At 44.8% G+C, this 23,784-nt stretch overlaps 1 protein-coding gene across 2 annotated transcripts in view; it reads left to right on the forward strand.

Annotated features, from left to right (window-relative positions):
* The window catches only part of ARID4A (AT-rich interaction domain 4A), a 71,221-nt gene extending 56,843 nt beyond the window's left edge, over window positions 1–14,378 (forward strand). The window contains exons 18-23 of one of the 2 annotated variants that reach the window (XM_049770319.1): window positions 171–372; window positions 3,523–4,662; window positions 5,590–5,694; window positions 9,154–9,360; window positions 10,130–10,276; window positions 14,107–14,378. In XM_049770319.1, coding sequence (XP_049626276.1) covers window positions 171–372; window positions 3,523–4,662; window positions 5,590–5,694; window positions 9,154–9,360; window positions 10,130–10,276; window positions 14,107–14,210 — 1,905 coding nt within the window. In that variant the 3' untranslated portion in view covers window positions 14,211–14,378. The remainder of the gene's footprint in view (window positions 1–170; window positions 373–3,522; window positions 4,663–5,589; window positions 5,695–9,153; window positions 9,361–10,129; window positions 10,277–14,106) is intronic. The other variant, XM_049770320.1, reaches the window with a different exon arrangement.
* The last annotated feature ends 9,406 nt before the right edge of the window (window positions 14,379–23,784 follow it).

A 23,784-nucleotide genomic window follows, 5' to 3' on the forward strand; every position in this document is an offset into this window, starting at 1 on the left:
TCCCAGCATTCCATGTGGTCCCCTGAGCCTGCCAGGAGTGATTTCTGAGTATAGAGACAGGAGTAACTCCTGAGCGCTGCTGGATGTGACCCAAAAACCAAAAGCAAACAAAAATGTCCATCCTTCCCATTTGGTACTGTCTCTCCTGATATATTTCGTTGTTGCTCCAGAATAAAGACGACAGTGAAAAGGACGAAAAGAGGGATGAGGAGAAGCAGAAGTCAAAGCGGGGGCGACCTCCGTTGAAGTCCACCCTTTCTTCAAACTTGCCGTTCGGCTTGCCCAAAACTCCAAACAGTGAAGGGAAATCCAGCACCGGCAGCCCCTGCAGCAATGTGCCCTACAGCTCGCCTCTGTCGAACGGGATGGAAGGTACTCCCTCTTGTGGCTCTTTGCTTTAGAAAACCAGTCATGTAAATCATAAGTTTTGTGGGAGACTTGTCTAGACTTGGGATCTGGTTTAAACCGCAGAGCCTCCTAGAAAATATTCAGCTCTGTCATTTTAGGAGGGACGATGCTTGGGCCCCTGTATTGGCTCTCCGGTATCTATCCTCAGGACTGCATGCCCCATGTCCTCCCTCCCATCACTGAGTTCACCCTCAGGCCCTCAACACCATCAGCTGTGCACCCTGGGCCTGAGCAGTGAACTAGTAAGCCCACACTGCTGGGTCCAGGAGTCACCCCAGACCTTCTCCCCAAATCAAGAAAGACCAAAGTATTTAATGATATTTTAGGAATCTCGTTTCTGGGGCCAGTGCAATAGTACAAGCTAAGGTAGGGCATTTGCCCTGCATGTGGCTCACTCAAGTTTGATCCTTGACACCGCATATGTTCCCAAGCCGCCAGGATAAGTCCTGGGCACCACCAGGTGGGGCCAAAGAAACAAAACAAATGTATATCTTGGCCTGAGGCATAGTACAGTGAGTGAGTCGCTTGCTCTGCATGCAGCTATATTGGCACTATAAATGATCCCCAAAAATCTTGCAAGAGTGATCCCCGAGTCCAGAACTAGGTGTAAGTCCTGAGCATGCCTGGGTGTGACCTAAAATTAAAAAAAAAAAAATTCTATTCTGAAACATAGACTTGCTGTAAACTGGTCCTTGAGCTGCAAACTGATATGGCCTCCTTCCTCCTTTCTGCCATCTGCTGGGAGGAAGGTGTACATACTCCTGGACACAAATGGAAGAAATCGAGGCAGTGAAAGATGCACTCTGAGGTGACGTGCCTTGTGCAGTTTACAGCCTCTACAACTACGCATAATCATTTTATTTAGTCACCACATAAAGTGATTTATTGTTGTATGGCATTTGGGGGCCACATCAATGTTCTCGGGACTCGCTCCTGGCTCTATAAGAACATATGAATTCTAAAATTCTATATCTATAATAAAACTATATACTCTTTTTTTTTTTTTTTTGGCTTTTGGGTCACACCCGGTAGCACTCAGGGGTTCCTCCTGGCTCTACGCTCAGAAATCGTTCCTGGCAGGCTCGGGGAACCATATGGAATGCCAGGATTCGAACCACTGTCTTTCTGCAAAATGCCTTACCTCAATGCTATCTCTCCACCCCCAAAACTATACATTTTTATTTAAAAAAATTTTTTTAAGGCCGGAGCGGTAGCGCAGGTGGTAGGCATTGCTTTACAGGCACTAACCTAGGACGGACGGACTATGGTTTGATCCCCAGGCATCCCATATGGTCCCTCAAGCCAGGGGCAATTTTTGAGAGCATGCCCAGGAGTGACCCCTGAGTGCCACTGGGTGTGGCCCAAAAACTAAAAAAAAAAAAAAATTTTTTAAAGAGCCAGTAAATTGACTCAAAGTTATGCATGTCCTTGCATTTAGAGTATTGGGTTTGGTTCCTGTCAGCACATGGTCTCTTGATAACTGCTGGGGAGAGGGGATTACACCAGAGCACCACTAGAGTGGCCAAAACCTCAGACCTCCTTCCCAAATGAGAACCCCATTTTAAAATTGCTTTCTTGAACTTCAAAGTATGGATATCATATGATTTGTAAATTTTGCAGTTCATATATAAAATCATTGAATCCTGGCTTGTTATTTAAAAAAATTCTCTGACTTAAATATTATGATTTCAGGGCGCTGGAGTGGTGCCGCAACAGTAGGGCATTTGCCTTGCATGTAGCCTACCCAGGACGAACCTGTTTTGATTCCCAGGATCCCACATGATCCCCCGAGCCAGGAGGGATTTCTAAGCGCATAGCCAGGAGTAACCCCTGAACATCGCCAGGTGTGATTCAAAAACAAAAAAAAAACGAAAATCCAACTATGATTTAACTGTCTCTTCGTTGGGAGCCACCAGTCCGTAGCCTGCAGCAGAGATCAGGATCCACAGCTGATGTGTTCACTTAGTTGAAGGTGTTGAGGGGAGGAGGTTTTCAGGGGGGGCGGATCTATTAATCAAAAAATATTTAAAGTGCGAGAATTCATACTGCTTATTGTGTAAATGCTTTGTTTCAAAATGCTTTTAATTAGAATGTCATGGTTTTTGTTTTTTTTGTTTTTTTTGTTTTTTTTTTTTTGGTTTTTGGGCCACACCCGTTTGACGCTCAGGGGTTACTCCTGGCTATGTGCTCAGAAATCACCCCTGGCTTGGGGGGACCATATGGGATGCCGGGGGATTGAACCGCGGTCCTTCCTTGGCTAGCGCTTGCAAGGCAGACACCTTACCTCCAGCGCCACCTACCCAGCCCCAGAATGTCATGTTTTTTAAGGTCACAAGATAACTATCACATTACTAAATTGCACCCATTAGTCTTGAGATCAGTTAATACCCCAAACTTTATCTCAGTACTAGGCTGTTGCTTTTACTAAGAGCCTCTAATTTAGATATGATGCCTTTTTAATTGAAAAATACCCTCTACAGGGGCCGGGTAGGTGGCGCTGGAGGTAAGGTGTCTGCCTTGCAAGCGCTAGCCAAGGAAGGACCGCGGTTCGATCCCCCGGCGTCCCATATGGTCCCCCCCAAGCCAGGGGCGATTTCTGAGCACATAGCCAGGAGTAACCCCTGAGCGTCAAACGGGTGTGGCCCAAAAACCAAAAAAAAAAAAAAGAAAAATACCCTCTACAAAAGAGTGTTTTCTATGTACTTTATTTTATAGTACATATTATTATATGTACTAAATTATTGACTAAAACATTTTAGTAATTTAGTTTAATATGAAATTACCTATCCAGTTTACGGGGTTGCATGATTAAAATTTTTGTTTATCGTGGTAGAATTTTATTATAGTGTCACCTTTTTAACTGATTTTAATTTTGATGTAATTGTTTTTTTTTTGTTTTTGTTTTTGTTTTTTTTTTTGGGTCACACCTGGCAGCGCTCAGGGTTTTCTCCTGGCAGGCTCGGGGGACCATATGGGATGCCAGGATTCAAACCACTGTCCTTTCCCATGCAAGGCAGACACTCTACCTCTATGCTATCTCCCCGGCCTCAATTTTGATGTAATTTTAACTTAAATATTTAAAGATAGAAACATTTGTGATATTTCTTTTTGCAGACTCTTGTTCATCTGATAGTGAAACAGAAGACCTTTTAGAAAAGAGTTTGTTGAATGAAGAACTTTCTCCTGAGCTTAAAGAAGAAATAGAAAAAAATGAAAACTTAAACGATGAAAAGCTAGATGAAGAAAATCCAAAGATAACCACACATATGTTAAAAGATAACGATAGGACTCACACGCAGCCTTTAGAACCTCTGAAATTAGAAGTTAGAGAGAATGAGCAGATCGTACAATTTCTGGGAAATAAAATGGAACATGTAGAAGAAGTTAAGAAAGATCTAGAGAAATCCCCAAAGGGAAAGGGAAGAAGAAGCAAGACAAAAGATCTTCCGCTGGAAATGATAAAGATCTCGTCGTTTAGTCAGGATGAAGAAGGAAGCGACTCTCACGGAGAAGTTCCGAGCCTTGAATGCGCTTCCCTGGAGAGCAGACACTTGCCTCCTGCACCTGAAGATGAAATGGACCAGAGCTCCAGAGAGAAAAAGTTGAAGCGGAAAATCCTGGGGCAGTCGTCCCCGGAGAAGAAGATCAGGATGGAAAACGGGATGGAAGTGGTAGGCAGCGGGCCTCAGGAAAGGACTGGTGATGCTGCTGCATCCGAGGGCCCGAAAACCTTAAAGTCGGAGCCTCCCTTTGAGCCAGAGAATGAAGGCATGCCATCCCTGGTGGCCGAGTCAAGCCCAGGCGCCCAGGAGCTGAGCGGGGACAAGCCGGACAGTCCGGCGGAAGAAGTGGTCGCTGTCCCGCTGAAGGAGGAGGAGGATGCCATGCCGTTGATTGGGCCTGAGACCCTGGTGTGCCACGAGGTCGACTTGGACGATCTGGACGAGAAGGACAAAGCCGCTGTGGAGGACGTGGTCGTGGAGAGCTTGGGGTCCCCCTCGCCCGCCGCCTCGGCCCCGCCGGCCCTCCCTCCTGTCGCGCTGCCCAGCTTCTCGGCAGCCTCGCCCCCGGCCCTCAGCCAGGATGAGTCCCGCAGCGTCAGGAGCGAGAGCGACGTCACCATCGAGGTGGACAGCGTGGCCGAGGAGTCGCAGGAGGGCCTTTGCGTCCAGGAGCCGGCCAGTGGCTTCGAGGCCAGCATCGCCCTGGGCTCCTGTGACATCCTGGTCCCAGAGACAGAGAGCAGAGGGAAAGGTAAGGACTCCAGACAGAAGGGGCTTTGGATTCAGACAGAACTTAGCAAGTATTTTAACAACTGCTGATTGGTGGTGGTGGGGGGGTGTTGAGCCACATCTGGCAGCACTCAGGGTTTACTCCTGTTTTTGTTTTTGTTTTATTTTTTTTTCCTTGAGGGGGTCATGACACCTGTGGCGCTCAGGAATTACTCCTGGCTCTCTGCTCAGAAGTTGCTCCTGGCAGGCTTGGGAGACCCTATGGGATGCTGGGATTTGAACTAGGGTCCGTCCGTCCTGTGTTGGCCACGTGCAAGGCAAACACCTTACTGCTGTGCTATGGCTCCTGCTCCCTGGGGTTTACTCCTGGCTCTGTGCTCGGAAATCGCTCCTGGTAGGCTCGGGCGACCCTAAAGGATGCCAGGGATTGAACAGGGTCTGCTCTGGGTCAGCTGCATACAAGGCAAAGGCTCTACTGCTGTGCTATTATCACTCCAGCCCCAACCACAGTGGATTTGTGAAGTACTTTTCCTTCTTTCCGTTCCTTCACCTCGTTCCTCTTCACACAGAGAGATGGATCTGGGAATGTGGCTCGGGTGAAAGAACATTCGCCTCGCATGGGCAAACCTGAGATTGATCCCTGTCACTGCCTTGTACTGCATTCCATGCCCTGAATAGCTCTCACGATGACCTCTATCAAAAAGGACTTACAGGGCCAGAAAGATAGTACAGAAAGGAGGGCGCTTGCCTTCCATGTGACCAATCCGTGTTTGATCCCCACCATCCCAGATGGTCTCCCGAGCATTGCCACGTATGACCTCAAAACAACAACAAAAAAAGAAATCCTTTTCTTAAAATAGTATTTATAGGGAAATTGATACAGAATACAGAGAATAAGTATGCCTGATTTTTTTTTTTCCTTCAAGTTCTCTCTTTCCCCCCATTTCAGGTCAGAAAAGGCCAAGTGATGGAAATAGTAGATTATTGGCCAAAAAACAAAAGCGTACCCCAAAGCGATCAAGTGCTGTAGCCAAAAATGAAAAGAATGGAACAGGTTGGTAGTTCTCCATGCTGACTAGGGTAGCGTTCGTCTTCAAGCTAGTGCATTTCCAGCAGGGGTTCTTTTTTTTTTTTTTTTTTTTTTTTTGCTTGCTATTTATGTCAGCTTACACATAAATTTGATTTACTATGTTTTAAAAGTGGTCATTTTTCTATTAATTCTTAATTTCAAAGTACTTGTTAATTTGTCTCAAACGAAGATTAGTTTTTAAATTTATGTCATTTCCATTGTATTTTCTAAACCATTATTAATGGAACATTTTGGGGGTTGTAAATAAAGGAAAATAGCTTTTGCTATAATATTAAAGTAGACGACCTTTCTGTTTCTGAATGGAATATTGTAGTGTAGTCTAGTCTAGAAAAAGTGATTTTTAAAAGGTGTTGTAATTTAAAATTTTAAAGAAATAATAAAATTAGTAAATCGGTATTAACAATTTGTATTAAAACATGCCTTTTGTAACAAAGAGTAAAATGTAGAATATAGTAAAAATAAATTTTATTGATTTTGGAAAAAAATCAGCTTTTGCCTCAAAAATTTACTTTTATAAAGTCTAATAGGAAAAAAATCTACAATAGGTACAGATTTCAAGAAAGGGCCATTTAAAGTATAATATATGTATTTAGACATAGAATAAAATATATTTAGGACTGGAGATAGATAAGGCACTTGGCTTTTTGTTTGTTTTGTTTTGTTTTTTATTTTTGGGTCACACCTGCAGCGCTCAAGGGTTACTCCTGGCTCTGTGCTCAGAAGTCACTCCTGGGGGGCTCAGGGGACCATATGGGATGCCGGAAATCAAACTGGAGTCTGTCTGGGGTTGGCCATGTGCAAGGCAAACGCCCTACTGCTGTGCTATCGCTCTGGCTCCTAGGCCGGCTTGTGTAAGGCAGACCTTGAGTTCCATCTCTGGCACCCTGAGTATCACAATGGTTTACTCCTGAGAGAGAGTCAGAGTTTAAATGTCTTTGAATTTGAATGAATTTGGATTTGATGAATAGTTTTTGTGGCACTAGGAAGAACACAGAGGCGTAATTAGGAGGTAGAAACAAGAATAACAAAGAGCGGTAGGGCATTTGCCTTACAGGCAGTTGACCCAGGACAGACCTGGGTTCGATCCCCAGCATCCCATAGGGTCCCCCACGCCTGCCAGGAGCGATTTCTGAGCGCAGAGCCAGGAGTGACCCCTGAGCGCCGCCGGGTGTGACCCTCCCCCCAAATAAAACAAAACTTTTATTAAAATTAAAGAGAAGGTTTGATATACTAGGTAGATATACTAGGACATTTTCCCCTCTTGTGCCCTTCTCCACTTTTGATCCTGGCAGTGCACAGGACGTTGGAGTATTAGGGATCAAACCTGGGCCTCCTCTGCAAGTGGCCTGTTAAGTTCTTTCTCTGGCCCGTCTCTCTTTCCCTCCCTCCTCTCTGTTAGTGGTAAAAGTTTTAAGTATGCTGCTAAGAGGAAAAGAGGGGCTGGAGTAACAGAACCGTGGTCAGGGCACTGCATGCCACCTAGCTGACCTGGGTTCTCTTCTCGGCATCTCACCTGGTCCCATGAGCACCTCCAAGAGTGATTCCTGGGCACAGAGCAGGGAGTCAGCCCTGATCACTGCTGGGTGGAGCCCAGATACGAAATCAAAAACAACCCAAAAACTAATGTTAAGAAAATGGGAAAAGAATAAAGGAGCTTAGATAACTTGGGATTAGACAGTCTACGGGAGCTTGGAGTAGATTACTTCTGGAGTTTAGCTGAGCAGAGTCTCTTCGGTGATGGGTGGCCAAAAGGGGGTGCTCTGTGTAAGCAGGGCCTGTCTGGGAGAAGGAGCTGAGAGATTCTGGATGATCTTCTACTTTGCCTTTGGTTAGAAGTTAAGGTTGGCGGAAGAGTGAGTAGACTGGAGTAGACTGGAGGGCTTGGGGTAAAAAAAAGGCAAAATAAAATTGAGAGCACCTTAATTTATAGTAAACGGATGTAACGTCGCAAGCAGGTTAATAACTGCTCAGGTCTTGTTATACATCTTAAAAAATGAATAGGCAGGGGCCGGAGAGATAGCATGGGGGTAAAGCGTTTGCCTTTCATGCAGGAGGTCATCGGTTCGAATCCCGGCGTCCCATATGGTCCCCCGTGCCTGCCAGGAGCAATTTCTGAGCCTGGAGCCAGGAATAACCCCTGAGCACTGCCGGGTGTGACCCAAAAACCACACACACACACACACACACACACAAAAATGAATAGGCTTCTTCAGTGTTTTATCCACTTACATAGTTGTGATTTTGTTTTATAACCAAGTGTGGAGATACTGTATGGTTTTTATTTTTACTTTTTCATTTAACAATATGAATTTTTTGTTTGTTTTGTTTTGGGGTCATGCCGATGATGCTCAGGGGTAAATCCTGACTATGCGCTCAGAAATTGCCCCTGGCAGGCACAGGGGACCATATGGGATGCCGAACCGAAGTCTGTCCTAGGCTAGCATGTGCAGAGCAAACGCCCTAATGACTGTGCCCCTGCTCTGGCCCCACAATATGAGATTTTTATTTATTAATTTATTTTGGTTAAGATTTTATTTATTTATTTATTTTTGTTTTTGGGTCACACCCAGGTGGTGCTCAGGGGTTACTCCTGGCAGGCACTGGGGACCATATGGGATGCCAGGAATCGAACTGGGGTCTGTCCTGGATCAGCCGCACACAAGGCTATGCTATCTCTCCAGCCCCAGTTAAGAATTCTCTTACATTTTTTGAACAATTTCTATTACTCAGTAGTGCTTATCTTACTTTATTTTGGGTTTTGGGACACACCCAGTGACCCTGGGTGCATGCAAGGCAAGTGCCCTACCTGCTGTGCTATCACTTTGGCCCCAGTAGTATTTTATTTATTTATATATATACTTATTTATTTATTTATTTATTTATGATTTTGGGGCCACATCCTGTGGTGGTCAGGGGTTAAACCTGGCTCTGCGCTCAGAAATCTCTCCTGGCTAGGGGGACCATATGGGATGCCGGGGATTGAACCAGCGTCCATCTTGGGTCAGCCGCACGCTAGGCAAGCACCCTACCTGCTGTGCTATCACTCTGGCTCCAGTAGTATTTAATTTTAATTTTAATTTATTTATATTTTTGGGGGGCCACACCCGTTTGATGCTCAGGGGTTACTCCTGACTAAGCGCTCAGAAATTGCCCCTGGCTTGCGGGGACCATATGGGACGCCAGGGGATCGAACCGCCATCCTTCCTTGGCTAGAGCTTGCAAGGCAGGCACCTTACCTCTAGCGCCACCTTGCTGTATTTAATTTTTAAACACTTCACTATACGGCCTTAGTATTCCCATTTTCTTACTGTTATAAACTGTGTATTTGTACACTTGGGATACCAAAAAGTTTCTGGATCTGTTATATTTAGTAACTTGAAATCTTCATCATTTACAGTTTGTCACTTTGTCCTTTTCTTTTAGGGCAAAGCAGTGACAGTGAAGATCTGCCTGTCCTCGACAATTCGAATAAATGCACCCCTGTGAAACACCTCAGTGTCTCTAAGCCACAGAAGCTCGCACGGTCTCCTGCAAGAATATCTCCCCACATGAAGGAAGGAGAAAGAGATAAACACAGGGAAAAGCATCCAAACTCATCCCCAAGGACGTACAAGTGGAGCTTTCAACTCAGTAAGAAGCTTATTGACACGTTGAATGTCCATGTAGTGATATGTAAATTAAGGCGCCCAAAAAGGGAATGATGAATATCCCCTTATCGGTAATCACTAGTCATAAATACCACCTACGTATTTTCATATTCTAACTTGAAAGATACTAGGTTAAGGTCTCCAGAGATAAAATAACTGCTTTTTGAATCAGTAAAACCGGAACATCTGTTTCAGTAATGTCAGTTACAAATAATAAATGTTGCCTGGTGTTTAAGGTGTCTGCTTGACAGGCAGACAATCGGGATGAATGCCTGACACTGCCAGGCAGTGAGTGCCCAGCATGGTTCTTCTGTATCGATAAACTAATCAACAGCCCAATCCTAATTTGATCCTTTTGTCCCCACCCAAAATAGAGCCTACTTTCAAACAAAATAGCATTAAACAAGGTAAACACCCATGCAAAGAATTTGGATAAGTGGTGGTGTGGTGGTAGGGCATTTGCCTTGCACACAGCTAACCTAGGACGGACCTGGGTTCGATTTCACTGCGTCCAATATGGTCCCTCAAGCCAGGAGCAATTTCTGAGTGCATAGAACACAGTATGTCAATAGATTTGATATATAAAACTTGAAAAGTTAGAGTATTTTATTTGAATGTAATGTGTTTTTGTAAAACTTTGTTTAAAGTGAAAGGGTTTAATAAGTGAAATATTTTGTTGATTTACGAGTTGGGACTATGAGAGAACTTTTTTCTCAGAAATGTTTTAAAATTACCTTTCCTTTCCCTTTCAGATGAATTAGATAATATGAATAGTACAGAAAGAATCTCTTTTCTTCAAGAAAAACTACAGGAAATCAGAAAGTATTACATGTCTTTGAAGTCCGAAGTCGCAACCATAGACAGGAGGAGAAAAAGATTGAAAAAGAAAGATAGAGAAGGTAAGTCTTGTGATGTCTTTCCTGTGATTTTAAATTATTGAGGATTTTCATGACTTAAAACAGGACACATGTAAAATGTCGGTTTTAGATCTCATATTTTCTTCTTTGCTATTGAATCAAATCAGAATGTTTTCTTTTTTTTTTTTTTTTTTTTTGGTTTTTGGGTCACACCCGGCATTGCTCAGGGGTTACTCCTGGCTGTCTGCTCAGAAATAGCTCCTGGCAGGCACGGGGGACCCTATGGGACACCGGGATTCGAACCAACCACCTTTGGTCCTGGATCGGCTGCTTGCAAGGCAAACGCCTGTGCTATCTCTCCGGGCCTCAGAATGTTTTCCTGAAAGGGACCATGGTTATGTTTGGTTTTACCAAATGTAGAAATTATCTAGAGAGGGGGCCAGAGAGATAGCATGGAGGCAAGGCATTTGCCTTGCATGCAGAAGGATGGTGGTTCGAATCCCGGCATCCCATATGGTCTCCCGAGCTTGCCAGGAGCAATTTCTGAGTGTAGAGCCAGGAGTAACCCCTGAGCACTGCCGGGTGTGACCCCCCCCCCAAAAAAAAAAAAAAAGGAAAGAAAAGAAATTATCTAGACAGGTTATTTCCTCTAAGATGTCTTTTTTTTTTTTTTAAACATAACTTACTGAAAGCCTCTTTTTTTTTTTTTTTTTTTTTGGGCCACACCCGGTGACGCTCAGGGGTTACTCCTGGCTATGTGCTCAGAAGTCGCTCCTGGCTTGGGGGACCATATGGGATGCCGGGGGATCGAACCGCGGTCCGTCGTAGGCTAGCGCAGGCAAGGCAGGCACCTTACCTCCAGCGCCACCGCCCGGCCCCTGAAAGCCTCTTAACGGGCACTTTATTTGCTATTATTTGAAAGAAGGGGTTTTACTAAATGAGGCTTATCCGTAAGGAGATTAATTTGTAGGGATCATCATATCGTGTCCCACACTAAGATATACTATGTGAGACAGTTGAACTTACAACATTTGTGTATGCATTCTGTGTGCAAGGCCTTCTAGGTGGTAGAAGTGCAGAGATGAATGAGACAGACCTTCAAGACCAAGTCTTTATGGTGGAACAAACTGATGAAGGCCTTCAAAATGACACGAACAGATAGAGGGGTTGATGGAAGAAGAGATGACTCTGAAATAACTATAGGAGAGTGGTGTCTTCATCTAAGCCTAAGAATGTGTTGATTGGGGTCTGAGAGACGGTACAGAGGCCAAGGCACAAAGGGACCCTGGTTTGTTATTTGTTTTTGGTGATGGTGGTTGTTGTCACCCTTGGGGGGGCAGGGAAGGCCATTCTTGGTGATACTCAGCCCTTATTATCTCTGGCTCTACACTCGGGAATTATTCCTGGTAGTGCTAGGGGGACCATATGAAACGCCATAGGTTGAACCCAGTCAGCCACGTGCCAGGCAAGTGCCCTTTCTGCTCTGCTAACTCTTGAGTCCTGGTACTGGCTTAGTCCCTAGTACTACAGATGGTCCCCGAGCACAGAGCCATGAGGAAGCACTGAGTGCTGCTCATTCTGGCCCCAAACTTCGCCCCACCCAGAATGTGTAGGGCTGGTTGCTAGGTAAACACAGATGCTGTGTACATATGTTCCGTTGTAAGCCTTACTAAAATAAGAAAGGAAATTAATACACACACACACACACACACACACACAGACACACACACACACACACACACACACACACACGGTCTTTAGGAGTCATCTCTGAGCATAGAGCCAGGCATAAGGCCTGAATGGCCAAAGAAACAAACACAGACACACACACACACACACACACACACACACACACACACGCACGCACGCACGCACGCACACACACGCGCTTGCGTACACTTTCTCATCAACAACATACCTTGCTTTGGCAGAAAACTTAAGATGGGGTGAAAATAGGAGAAATCTGGGTTTTTTTTTTTTTTTTTCTTTAAAGGCCTCACCAGGTGTGTAGTGGTGTAGTGTGGTACTTGGTGATGGAACAACAAACCTGGGCCCCTTGCATAGAAATAAAGCAACAAACATACCTGACCCTTTTAGCTATTTCTCAGGAATAGAAATATGTGATTCATATGTCCTAACCAAATCTGGCTCGAATGACCTTTCTCTCCAGTTCGAGCAGAAAATAGGAGGTAAACATATCCTAAGGTTCTAGGGACTTGTAGTCTCAGCTGTAGCCTATGGTATGGATTACTTGCTAAAGCAGAAATAATGACTCTGAGGGGCTGGAGCAACAGCACAGTGGTAGGGTGTTTGCCTTGCATGCGGCTGACCTAGGACGAATCTGAGTTTGATCCCTAGCATCCCATTGGTTCCCCGAGCCAGGTGCAATTTCTGAGCGCAGAGCCAGGAGTAACCCATGAGAGTTCATCTTTTTCCCACTGAAGAATTATATCGTCTTGGTTTCCTAAAAGCTGGTAATTGAGCTTGTACCATTCTGGGAGGAGAAAAGGGTTCTCCTGGAGAAAATGTCCAAGAAAAATCTTGTAGAAATAGTAATGTTTAAAGATTTCCACGCCAAAGGGCAAAATTACAGTCAATTATTTATTTGTAGTTAGACTTTCTGTCAAGTTCAAGCACAGAGACTGGTTAGCTTTTTTTTGTCTGTCTTTTTTTCCTGTCTCTGTTTTGCGACCACAGCTAGCAATGCCCAGAGTCTACTGGGGCTTTGCGCCTGCCTGGGGATCACTCAGGACATGTCCCCTTTTTGGAGGGGGGGGGTTCAGGCCACACCCTTCATTGCTCAAGGGCTATTTGTAACTCTGTACTGTACTCAGGGGCTGTGTGTGGTGTCAGGATCTGGATCAGCCACTTCCCAGGCCAGTACTATGGCCTCTGTACTGTATGTGGCCCAAGGAACTGTCCATTTCTAACTGCTTAAGTCAGAAGACGGATACTTGAAAGAAGCATCTGTGTTAAGACAAAACCTAAAGTAGAAATAGGAAAAAAGGAAACGGAAAAGTCAGTGTGCCATAGAAAAAGACCATGTCTGTTTTTGTATATGTTTTGGGCGATACCTGTCAGCCCTGAGACCTTACTCCTGGTATTGTTTTCAGGGTTCATTTATATTGCCTTTCTTTCTTCATTACTGAACTAAGAAAAATTCTATTCAGTCAGTTGAGGAATATTTGTTTTCTACTCCAATTTCTACAAATATTTTGTTTTCTACTCCTTTATGTATCACAGTGGAATAATAATTTAAATGAATATTAGAAATGTGATTCAGGGGCCGGAGAGATAGCACAGCAGTAGGGCATTTGCCTTACATGTGGCCAACCCGAGCGGGATCCAGTTTGATTCCCGGCACCTAAATGGTCCCCCAGCCTACCAGGAGTGATTTCTGAGTGCAGATCCAGGGGTAACCCCCGAGCACAACCGATCAATTAATTAATAAATAAAGAATTTTAAAAGAAATGTGGTTCGGGGCCGGCGAGGTGGTGCTAGAGGTAAGGTGTCTGCCTTGTAAGCGCTAGCCAAGGAAGGACCACGGTTCTATCCCCTGGCTTCCCCCAAGCCAGGGGAGATTTCTGAGCGCTTAGCCAGGAGTAACCCCGAGCATCATCAGGGTGGCCCAAAAACCAAAACCAAAACAAAACAAAAAAATGTGATTCAGTGCTAGGGCACATAACTTACTTTATAAATGAGGCCCTGAATTCATTCCCCAGCACCAAAAGAATGATATGCACATTTGAAACATGCAGAGATTGATAGACACGCGGCTTCCCTGGGGGGGATCTTGATTGTTTGTCATGTCCTCGGGGTCGGATTTCGGCGTGTGCCGGCTTCCCAGTCCGACCTGGTGTTTCTCTTTCCAGTGTCTCACACCGGCGCCTCCATGTCTTCTGCCTCCTCGGACACGGGCATGAGCCCCTCGTCATCCTCGCCTCCGCAGAACGTCCTTGCTGTTGAATGCAGGTGATGAACGTTGTTCTTTGCCTCCCAGCAGTTCGCTGCCATGGACTTGCACCCCCAGCCCTGAAAGACAACCGCAGGAAAGCACTCGACTGGTCGGACCTTGCTAAGCAGAGCTCCTGCATTCTTCCCTAGGCCGGATTAGATCTGTTCCCTTTTCTTTTCTTTTTCTGTTTCGTTATTGAAGGTTAGGCACCCTGCCATATTTGTCATCATTTTCCTTCTTTATCTTTTTTTCTTTTTTGTGAAGATAGAAAAAGGGCACTTAGCAAATTTATATTTGTATGATAAAGCTTTCAGGTATTCTAGAAATCATAGCTGGCAAGTGCACATGACAGACATCAAATATTCAGCTGAATAGTTCCTGCTGCACTTTCACCAAGATGTATTGAAACACTTGGTGAGTAGGGGGTTTTGTTTTTTGTTGTTTTGTTTTGTTATTTTTTTTTTTTTTTTTTTTTTTTTTTGGTTTTTGGGCCACACCCGGTGACGCTCAGGGGTTACTCCTGGCTATGCGCTCAGAAGTCGCTCCTGGCTTGGGGGACCATATGGGACGCCGGGGGATCGAACCGCGGTCCGTCTCCTAGGCTAGCGCAGGTAAGGCAGGCACCTTACCTCGAGCGCCACCGCCCGGCCCCCATTGTTATTTTTTTTTTTAATTTCCGTGGAAGCACTTGCTATTTAGAACTGCCAAAGTATACGTTCAGCGGCGTGCCCAGGCTTAAAGGTGTAAATGGGACAAAATGAATTGTGAAAGGAAGTGTAGTTGACTGAAAACTACAGCTGTACTAAGTCTTCCACTTTTTATAGGATTTTTGAGCACACAATTATGCAAATATTTTAATGTTTATTAATGTTTACAGTGGAATTGTGAATAAGTTTTCAGTGGACTATCTTATCCCTTGACAAAAATATTTTGTCTTTTTTCTATGTAATTTCAGAGTTTTTATTTTGTTACAAAAAGACAAAAATGAAATATATAACAACAATGAAGTTATTTAACAAGATTTCTAAAGCTGAAATTTTTGTGTAAAATAAGGTATTATCTCGCAACTTGTTAAATATATTTATTCAGACATTGGATGTTGTATTTTTATGTATTTTTTAAAATATTAATAAAATTGAAAAAAAGAAAATTCTAGGTTAATTCACTCTTTGGATGACAATAGCTCTCAGCATCTCGCAGCTCTGCCCATGCTGAAGGGATCTCTCTCGGTCCCCCCTCCAGGATAGAACCGAACAAGTGGCCATCTGGATCACTAACGTGTGTCCTCGTTTAGAAGCTTTGGTAGTCCTAGTCTTCCAACTGAAGGATCCAATTTTGGTTGCCCTTGAGATACGTTGTCCCCGTTGTTATGTTCACTATACTGCCGAATAAATTTATATCTCCCGAAGTTGAGATGCAAGAACTTAGCCAAGCAGCTCTGTATGCTCTGTCTGTGAATTGTTCCACAGACTGAGACATTTTGTAAATAATCTCCAAATCATGTATTTAAAGCAATTTTGCCATATACATTATGTAAAAAAGTGAATTTCTAAAATCAGTTTTTAAATTCCTGTTTGTACATCAAAAGGGGGTTTTTTAAGCCCCTCTTCTGTGTTTCCTACGCCGTAGAGTAATAATCTAGACGCTCCGGACTGTGCATCAGGATCTGATTACAAGAGCCGAGTCAGAGCGAAGCGCTAGTGGTGGCAGATCATGACTGAACCTTTGTTTCTTAATTTCATTTGACCACATTGTGAACTTGTGACTCAGATGCCTTCCATTTTCGCAGAGAATTAAAAACACAAAAGTACTCTTGTAACCCTCACTTTCCTGTCTTCTTTTCGAAACAGAAGTTCTTCAATGTCAAATAATGGACATCGGAGGGTACCAATAGTAATGGCCATGTTTCAAATGGAGGCTTCTTTTATTTTCAGTTTTCACTTAAATGATTGTTCTTCTAAGTGCCAGTTACAGTCGGGAAAAAAGTCAGTCTTTTTTAATAAAGTATTTCTAGTGCTGATTCTTTTTTTTTTTTTTTTTTTTTTTTTTTTTTGGTTTTTGGGCCACACCCTGTGACGCTCAGGGGTTACTCCTGGCTATGCGCTCAGAGGTTGCTCCTGGCTTCTTGGGGGACCATATGGGACGCCGGGGGATCGAACCGTGGTCCTAGGCTAGCGCAGGCAAGGCAGGTACCTTACCTCCAGTGCCACCGCCCGGCCCCTCTAGTGCTGATTCTAACACTTTTTTTTTTTTTTTTTTGGTTTTTGGGCCCCACCCTGTGACGCTCAGGGGATACTCCTGGCTATGCGCTCAGAAGTTGCTCCTGGCTTCTTGGGGGACTATATGGGACGCCGGGGGATCGAACCGTGGTCCGTCCTAGGCTAGTGCAGGCAAGGCAGGCACCTTACCTCCAGCGCCACCGCCCGCCCCCCCCCCCCCCCCGATTCTAACACTTTTAAAAGTGTTGTCGTTTGGGGCCAGAGTGATAGCACAGTTAGACGGCGTTTGCCTTGGACGCGGCCCTGATTCCTGGCATCCCATTTGGTCCCCCAAGCCTGCCGGGAATGATTTCTGAGTGCAGAGCCAGGAGTACGCCTGAGCGCCACCGGGTCTGGCCCAAACCCCAAAAACCAAAAAGTGTAAGATTTCACTCATTAGGGTTTTTTTTTTGTGTGTGTGTGTGTGTGTGTGTGTGTGTGTGTGTGTGTGTGTGTGTGTGTGATACTCTGCAGTGCTAAGAGCTTCTGCTTTTGTGCACAGGGATCAGAGTTCAGGGGATCATAGATGTGTGTTTGACATCCGGCAGCATTCAGGGTCTACCTCTAGCTCTGCCCTAGAAATTACTCCTGGAAGGCTCTGGGAACCATATGGGTCCATGCTGGGGATCAAACCCTGCTGGTTGGTTGTGTGCAAGGCAAATGCCCTACCCACTGTGCTATCTCTTTGCCCCTCCCAATTACTTTTCTATGACCCTTACTGATGACTTCTTCACATCACCAAAATATCGCACTCCTTTATGCTCTGACCACAATTTCAATGTTATTTTACTTGCCAGTCTATTCTGTACTAAGTCTTCAAAAGTAAACAATGACATCTTTAATTCCGGGAGTATCCCTTAGTCATAGATATATCTCAGAAAGTGCCTGGACCAGATTGTAAGATGATCAAAGTATGTTTTTTAAATTGAGAAAAATTACTACTGGTTTTCTAATATTTGCTTTTTATTAATAACCATTATGTAATAATAAGCCAGACATTGAAAAGACATTGTGGGCAATTTTCACTAACAGGCCATAGTAAACTATCATTTAAAAATAATAAGTTAGGGGCCGGAGAGATAGCATGGAGTTAAGGCGTTTGCCTTTCATGCAGGAGGTCATCAGTTGGAATCCCAGCATCCCATATGGTCCCCCAGGAGAAATTTCTGAGCCTGGAGCCAGGAATAACCCCTGAGCACTGCCGGGTGTGACCCAAAAACCACACACACAAAATAATAATAATAATAAGTTAGCTAGTTAACAGCCTACTTTACAACTTAAACATAGTAGCACTAGTGTTTATAATTTTGGGGTTTATAGTTAAACTTTACGATGTTATCTTTATTTTTAATCTACACATCATGCAAAATTCATTTTGAAAAGTTCTATTGTGAAGAGAAAGACTTGTGTAAATATAATAAATTTATTATCCTGCACAGGTCATTGAATTTAAGAATAAACCAATTGTAATTAGGCAATCTCACTCGAGAGTCTAATTCTTAGGATAGACGGATTTTTTTGCGGGGTCACCGCTCAGAAGTCACTCCTTGCAGGCTCGTAGACCACACGGGATACTGGGGATTGAACGTGCATCCCCTATGTATAAGGCAAGTGCCCTCTCCACAGTGCTGTGTTCCTGCCTCTAGAGAACTGTGGTTTTGACAAGTTCCTACCATGCCCTTGATCTGGGTTCCATCCCTAGCGTGTGTGACAGGTCATGCAAATGTTGCCAGGTGCAGCCCTGGAGACCCCAGCCCTACCGGATGTAGGAACCCTCCCCACCCACCTGGCAGCACTCACTGGGGTGACCTGGTTCATCTCTGACACTGCAGAATGTGAGCAGTAGCCAAGCAGCAGTGCATTGGGGGAGTTCTTGCGTCGATCAGCTGGGTCTCTGGGTGAGTCCCAATGTTTTAAATATTTCTTTATGGTAATTATGAATATGCTATAAAGAGTCAAATATTCACATAGTACTTGCCAGTTCTCTTGCTCGTAATGAGCGGTACTGTTGTGTCTGGCAACTGCTATCTGTGTGTGACCCGCCCCTGGTTCTGCGTGTGATTTTCCATCACATCGTAGCCAGTAAATGCAAGCACTGTTGAGTATACAACCCCCATCGCTTCTCTGCCTTTTGGCTAGGGTCAAATAGGGCTGGTGAGTATACAAGCCCCGGTGAGCATTACGACTAAAAGATGTGACACCTTGGGGTCGGAGTGATACGACAGTGGTAGAGGGTTTGCCTTGCACACGGTCGACCCGTGACGAACCCAGGTTCAATGCCCAGCATCCCATATAGTACCTTGAGTCTGCCAGGAGCAATTTCTGAGCGCAGAGCCAGGAGGAATCCCTGAGTGCCACTGGGTATGGCCACAAAACAAAACAAAAAATATGTGACACCAGGCTCAGGAAGTGCGATATCTGACCAGGTGGGGTGAGGCCCGCAGGGACTAGCATTGAGCACCACAGCCAGAATGCAGATGTCACAACTGATGTGACTCTAGCGAAAAGTATGCAAGGCCCAGTAACAAACTAATAGCAGTACAAACTCTGCTGAGCGCCGTGCTGTGCACACGGTCAGTCAGTTTGATAAGTGACCCCAGTCGTCATAACTAAGAAGAGGGGAATTTAGCAAAATGTTGGGGTTTGGGCCCAAACTGGTGGTGCTCAGGGCTTACTCATGGCTCTGCGCTCAGGGATCATTCCTGGTAGACTCGGGACGACATGGGGGCCAGGGATCAGCTGTGTGCAGGGCACATGCTCTCTCTACCTGCTGTACTATCGTTCTAGCCCAATTTAAGATACTTTTACGTGTTCAATAGCGTTAGCCATTGAGATAATGCAACTTAGGGTCCAGCCTAGTGATAAGTGGGTAGGGTGTTTGCCTTGCATGCAGCTGATCTGGATTTGATCCCCGGCAACCCGTATGGTCCCTGAGCCTGCCAGGACTAACTTAAGAGTGTAGAGTCGAGTTGCCCTTGAGTGCCACTGGTCATGGCCCCCAAATGCAACATAATCACAGTGAGGGGCCAGAGTGATAACACAGGTGGTAGGGTGTTTGTCTTGCACGTGGCCAACCTGGATTCAATCACCAACATCCCATATGATGCCCTGAGCCTGCCAGGAGCGAGCTCTCAGTGCAGAGCCAGGAGTAACCCTAGCACCCCTGGGTTGTGGCCCAAAAGCAAAAACAAACAAAAGACCCCACAATGAGAATCTCTTAATTGGAATGCCAAAATTAATTAAGTGAGGCACATCAAGTGTTGTTGAAGATAAAAATTGTAATTCTCAAAAAAAAACTTGTAACTCTCTGGGCCAGAGAGATAGCATGAAAGTAGGGCATTTGCCTTACAAGCAGAAAAGACGGTGGTTCAAATCCCAGCATCCCGGCATTGCTCAGGGGTTACTCCTGGCTGTCTGCTCAGAAATAGCTCCTGGGAGGCACGGGGGACCATATGGGACACCAGGATTCGAACCAACCACCTTTGGTCCTGGATCGGCTGCTTGCAAGGCAAACACCGCTGTGCTATCTCTCCAGGCCCACCAGGAGTGATTTCTGAGTGTAGAGCCAGGAGTAACCCCTGAGCGCTGCCGGGTGTGATCCTAAAACCAGAAACAAACAAAAACAAAAAAAATTGTAGCTCTCATATGTTGTTGTACCCCAAGAATAGATTTTAGAAAATACTTTGGAGTCTTAAAAATTTAAGCATATGGGGCCTGAGAGAGAGCACAGCGGTAAGCATTTGTCTCAGGCGCAGAAGAACAGCGGTTCAAATCCCGGTGTCCCATATGGTGACCCGAGCCTGCCAGGAGCGATTTCTGAGCGTAGAGCCAGGAGGAACCCCTGAGCGCTGCTGGGTGTGACCCAAAAACAAAAAACAAAACAAAAAAAAATTAAGCATACGTTTTACCATATGATCCAGCCACTTGGGTATTGACTTAATAAAAAAGATGTGTCCAGATAAGGAGTTGTATACAGATGTTGTTAGCATCTTTTTTTTTTTTTGTAAGACAAAAACTGAAAATTAGGGTTGGTCCGGTGGCACAAGTGGTAGAGCCTCTGCTTTGCATGCACTAACCTAGGATGGACTGCAGTTCGATCCCCCTGCATCCCATATGATCCCCCAAACCAGGAGTGATGAGTAACCCCTGAGTGTCACTGGGTGTGGCCCAAAAACCAAAATAAAAAGAAAGAAAAAAGAAAACCCACTGAAAACTACTCAAATACCAGTTAATAGAAAATGGCTAATTTCTGGGATGATGAAAAGGAAGGGCAATAGAGCTTATAAATGAATAAATTTTTGAGAATCAGAGATTTGAGTACTATTTTGATTTGGGTAATGGCTTTTTTTTTTTTTTGGTTTTTGGTTTTAGGGTCACACTGGGCAGTGCTCAGGGGTTCCTCCTGGCTCTACGCTCAGAAATCGCTCCTGGCAGGCTCGGGGGACCATATGGGATGCCGGGATTCAAACCAATGACCTTCTGCATGAAAGGCAAACGCCTTACCTCCAAGCTATCTCTCCAGCCCCAGCTTTTGGCTTGTTTTTTATTTGGGGTCTATGGTTGAGATTGCTCTGGAATTTGATCATGATTTTGAGGTGTATATTGTCAAATATCTCCGACTTTAATATAAGCAAACAACTGAGTATCAATTATGCCTTCATAAAACTACTTGAAAATTATTATTCAGTAATGTTTGGGAGATAACTAATTTATCTCAATTTGGAAAAAAAAAAAAACTAAAGCTTTATCAGAATTCTAAGCACCAAATTGGCAAGAGTGGTGTCCAAGTTGAGAAGAAAAATCTTAAAAAATAATTTTCAGTTTTTGCATTTTCATTTTTAAGTCCTTTTGTCCTCGGTGGCCTTTTTAATCTCAGCAATGTGTTAGTCTATCCCACTGTAACAATTGTCCTATCCTTTCATGCCATTGTTTGCTTTGTTTCTGATGGTCTCCATTTTCTTTTTCTTTTTTTCTTTTTATCTCTCCAGCCTCTGGTCTCCATTTTCTTAGGCCTTCACATATCGCATACCACAGAGATTAACTGACTTTCAGGGAAGTGAATAATGGACAGATGGGAAGGCAGAAGAATACTTTTGTTAGAAAAAATAGGAAGGGGGCTGGAAAGATAACATGGAGGTAACATGTTTGCCTTGCATGCAGAAGGATGGTGGTTCGAATCCTGGCATCCCATATGGTCCCCTGTGCCTGCCAGTGGTGATTTCTGAGCGCAGAGCCAGGAAGCCAAGGAGTAACCCCTGAGCACTGTCGGGTGTGACCCAAAAACCAAAAATAAATAAATAAATAAATAAATAAATAAATAAATAAATAAATAAAAAGGAAAAGATTGGGGCCGGAGTCATAGCATAGCAGTAGTGCATTTGCCTCGCATGTGGCCAACCCTGGATGGACCAGCTTCGATTACACAGCATCCCATATGACCCCCCAAGCCTGCCAGGAGTGATTTCTGAGTGCAGAGCCAGGAGTAAGCCCTGAGCACCACTGGGTTTGGCCCCAAAACCAAAAATAAAAATTAGGAAAAGACTTAAAAAAATATTATTTTGGGGCCTGACAGATAATGCAGTGGGTGAGGTTCTTGCCTTGGCTTTACCTGACCTGGCTTCAGTCCCAGGGTATTAGGAGTGATCCTTGAGCACAGAACCAGGAAGGGGGAAGCTGTGAATACAACTGGGTGTGCCCTAGACACTCCCCCCACCACCACCACTTTCTGTTAGTGTTTTATGATGTGATTTGACAATGGGCAAAGTTCCCAACTGGAAAAACGAGTCATCATAGGAAGAAATCTATAGGGCTCAGCATAGCAACTTGGTCTGCCAACTGATTTATGAGAGTAGGGGTTGTTTTTCTTATCTAAAGGTAAATTCCACAGTGGGACCAGAGAAATAACTAGTGCAGCAGGTAAGGTGTGAACCTTGCATGCAGCCACTGGGGTTCAGTTCCTAACACCACAGTCCCAGCTCAGTCCCCTGGGTATGCTGGAGTGATCTCTGAGCACAGAGACAGGAGTAGAAGCTTTGAACACAGTTGGGTGTGGTCCCAAAGAGCAGTTAAATACTCTAACAAAGAAAATTCTTTTTTGTTTTGTTTTGTTCTGTTTTTGGGTCACACGAGGCGACGCTCAGGGGTCACTCCTGACTCCACGCTCAGAAATCGCTCCTGGCAGGCTCAGGGAACCATATAGGATGGCGGGAATTGAACCCAGTTCTACCCTGGGTCAGCTGCATGCAAGGCAAATGCCCTACCTATCTTTCTGGCCCCCCAAAAGTTCTATAGTTCACTACCTAGCCTCCACCTTCGCATGAACGACTTAGAACACAAAATCTGGTATTCGGGGCGAAAAACCACCATCCGTTGAGTTGTATACCATTGGCTATAATAAAAATAATAGAAAGGTATCTAGACCAGGATCTTGGGCTGAGTTTGGGCTCGGGGGGCCTTTGGCTTGGAACTCAGCCCAGCACATGAACTTTTTCTCCTAGGCTAAAATATTCCTCCTTCAAATGTGCCTCTTCCTGCTTTCCCAGCACTTGCTAAGACCCTGCAGATCCCTGAGCAGGGTCTCCTGAGAGCCTCAAGCCCGCCTGGAGACCCCTTGAGTCCAAAGCAGCCTGAAGAAAAGCTGTTACTTCTAGGTATGCTCCTGAAAACTCCAACAATAACCCCCTGTTTGAGACTCTTCAAATTCGGTCCTTTATGATGACAGCAGAGACCATGCATATGAGCTGGTCGTGTTCCAATGCTCGTTGGGCCATGCTGAGATGTCCCCAGAGTGGCCCAAATATTACTCCACGGCCCCCCTTCTTTGCGAAGAACAGCAGCAGTATGACACAAGTGGTGGGGGGAACCTAGGGACCAGGCTCACCCTCAGGGGTGTCATTTGCTAACGGGCTCTGAATGTGGAGTGCCAAAGCAACCCTGGTTTTTTCTTTTTAAATTTACTGCTTTTATTTTAAATAAAATAAAGCCTAAACCTAATCGAAAGGTTCAATTTGTGGATTTGGATTCTCAGGGTCTCAGTTTCAGCCCTGAGCCACAACACTTGTCCCCAGAGGGTCATTGCAGACTCATCAGAAGCTCCATGTGCTAGAAATAGCATTCTAAACAGAATGGGATCATAAATGACATGTAAATGCAGACGACTTGACGCTTTTTAACTTTTACAAGATGTCCAGTGGTCTCCCTTCCATTCTATTTCTTTAAATCATATCTTGATTTAAGCATCAGGATGATGGTTTCCGTTGCCCAAAGGAGCAGCCCTTCCAACAGCGCCCCTTCCCACCACCAGCGGCCCTGGGATCTGCCTCCTGCCCGAGGCGCCG

This window comes from Suncus etruscus, chromosome 3 (assembly GCF_024139225.1).
Source record: "Suncus etruscus isolate mSunEtr1 chromosome 3, mSunEtr1.pri.cur, whole genome shotgun sequence".
Lineage (NCBI taxonomy): Eukaryota > Metazoa > Chordata > Mammalia > Eulipotyphla > Soricidae > Suncus > Suncus etruscus.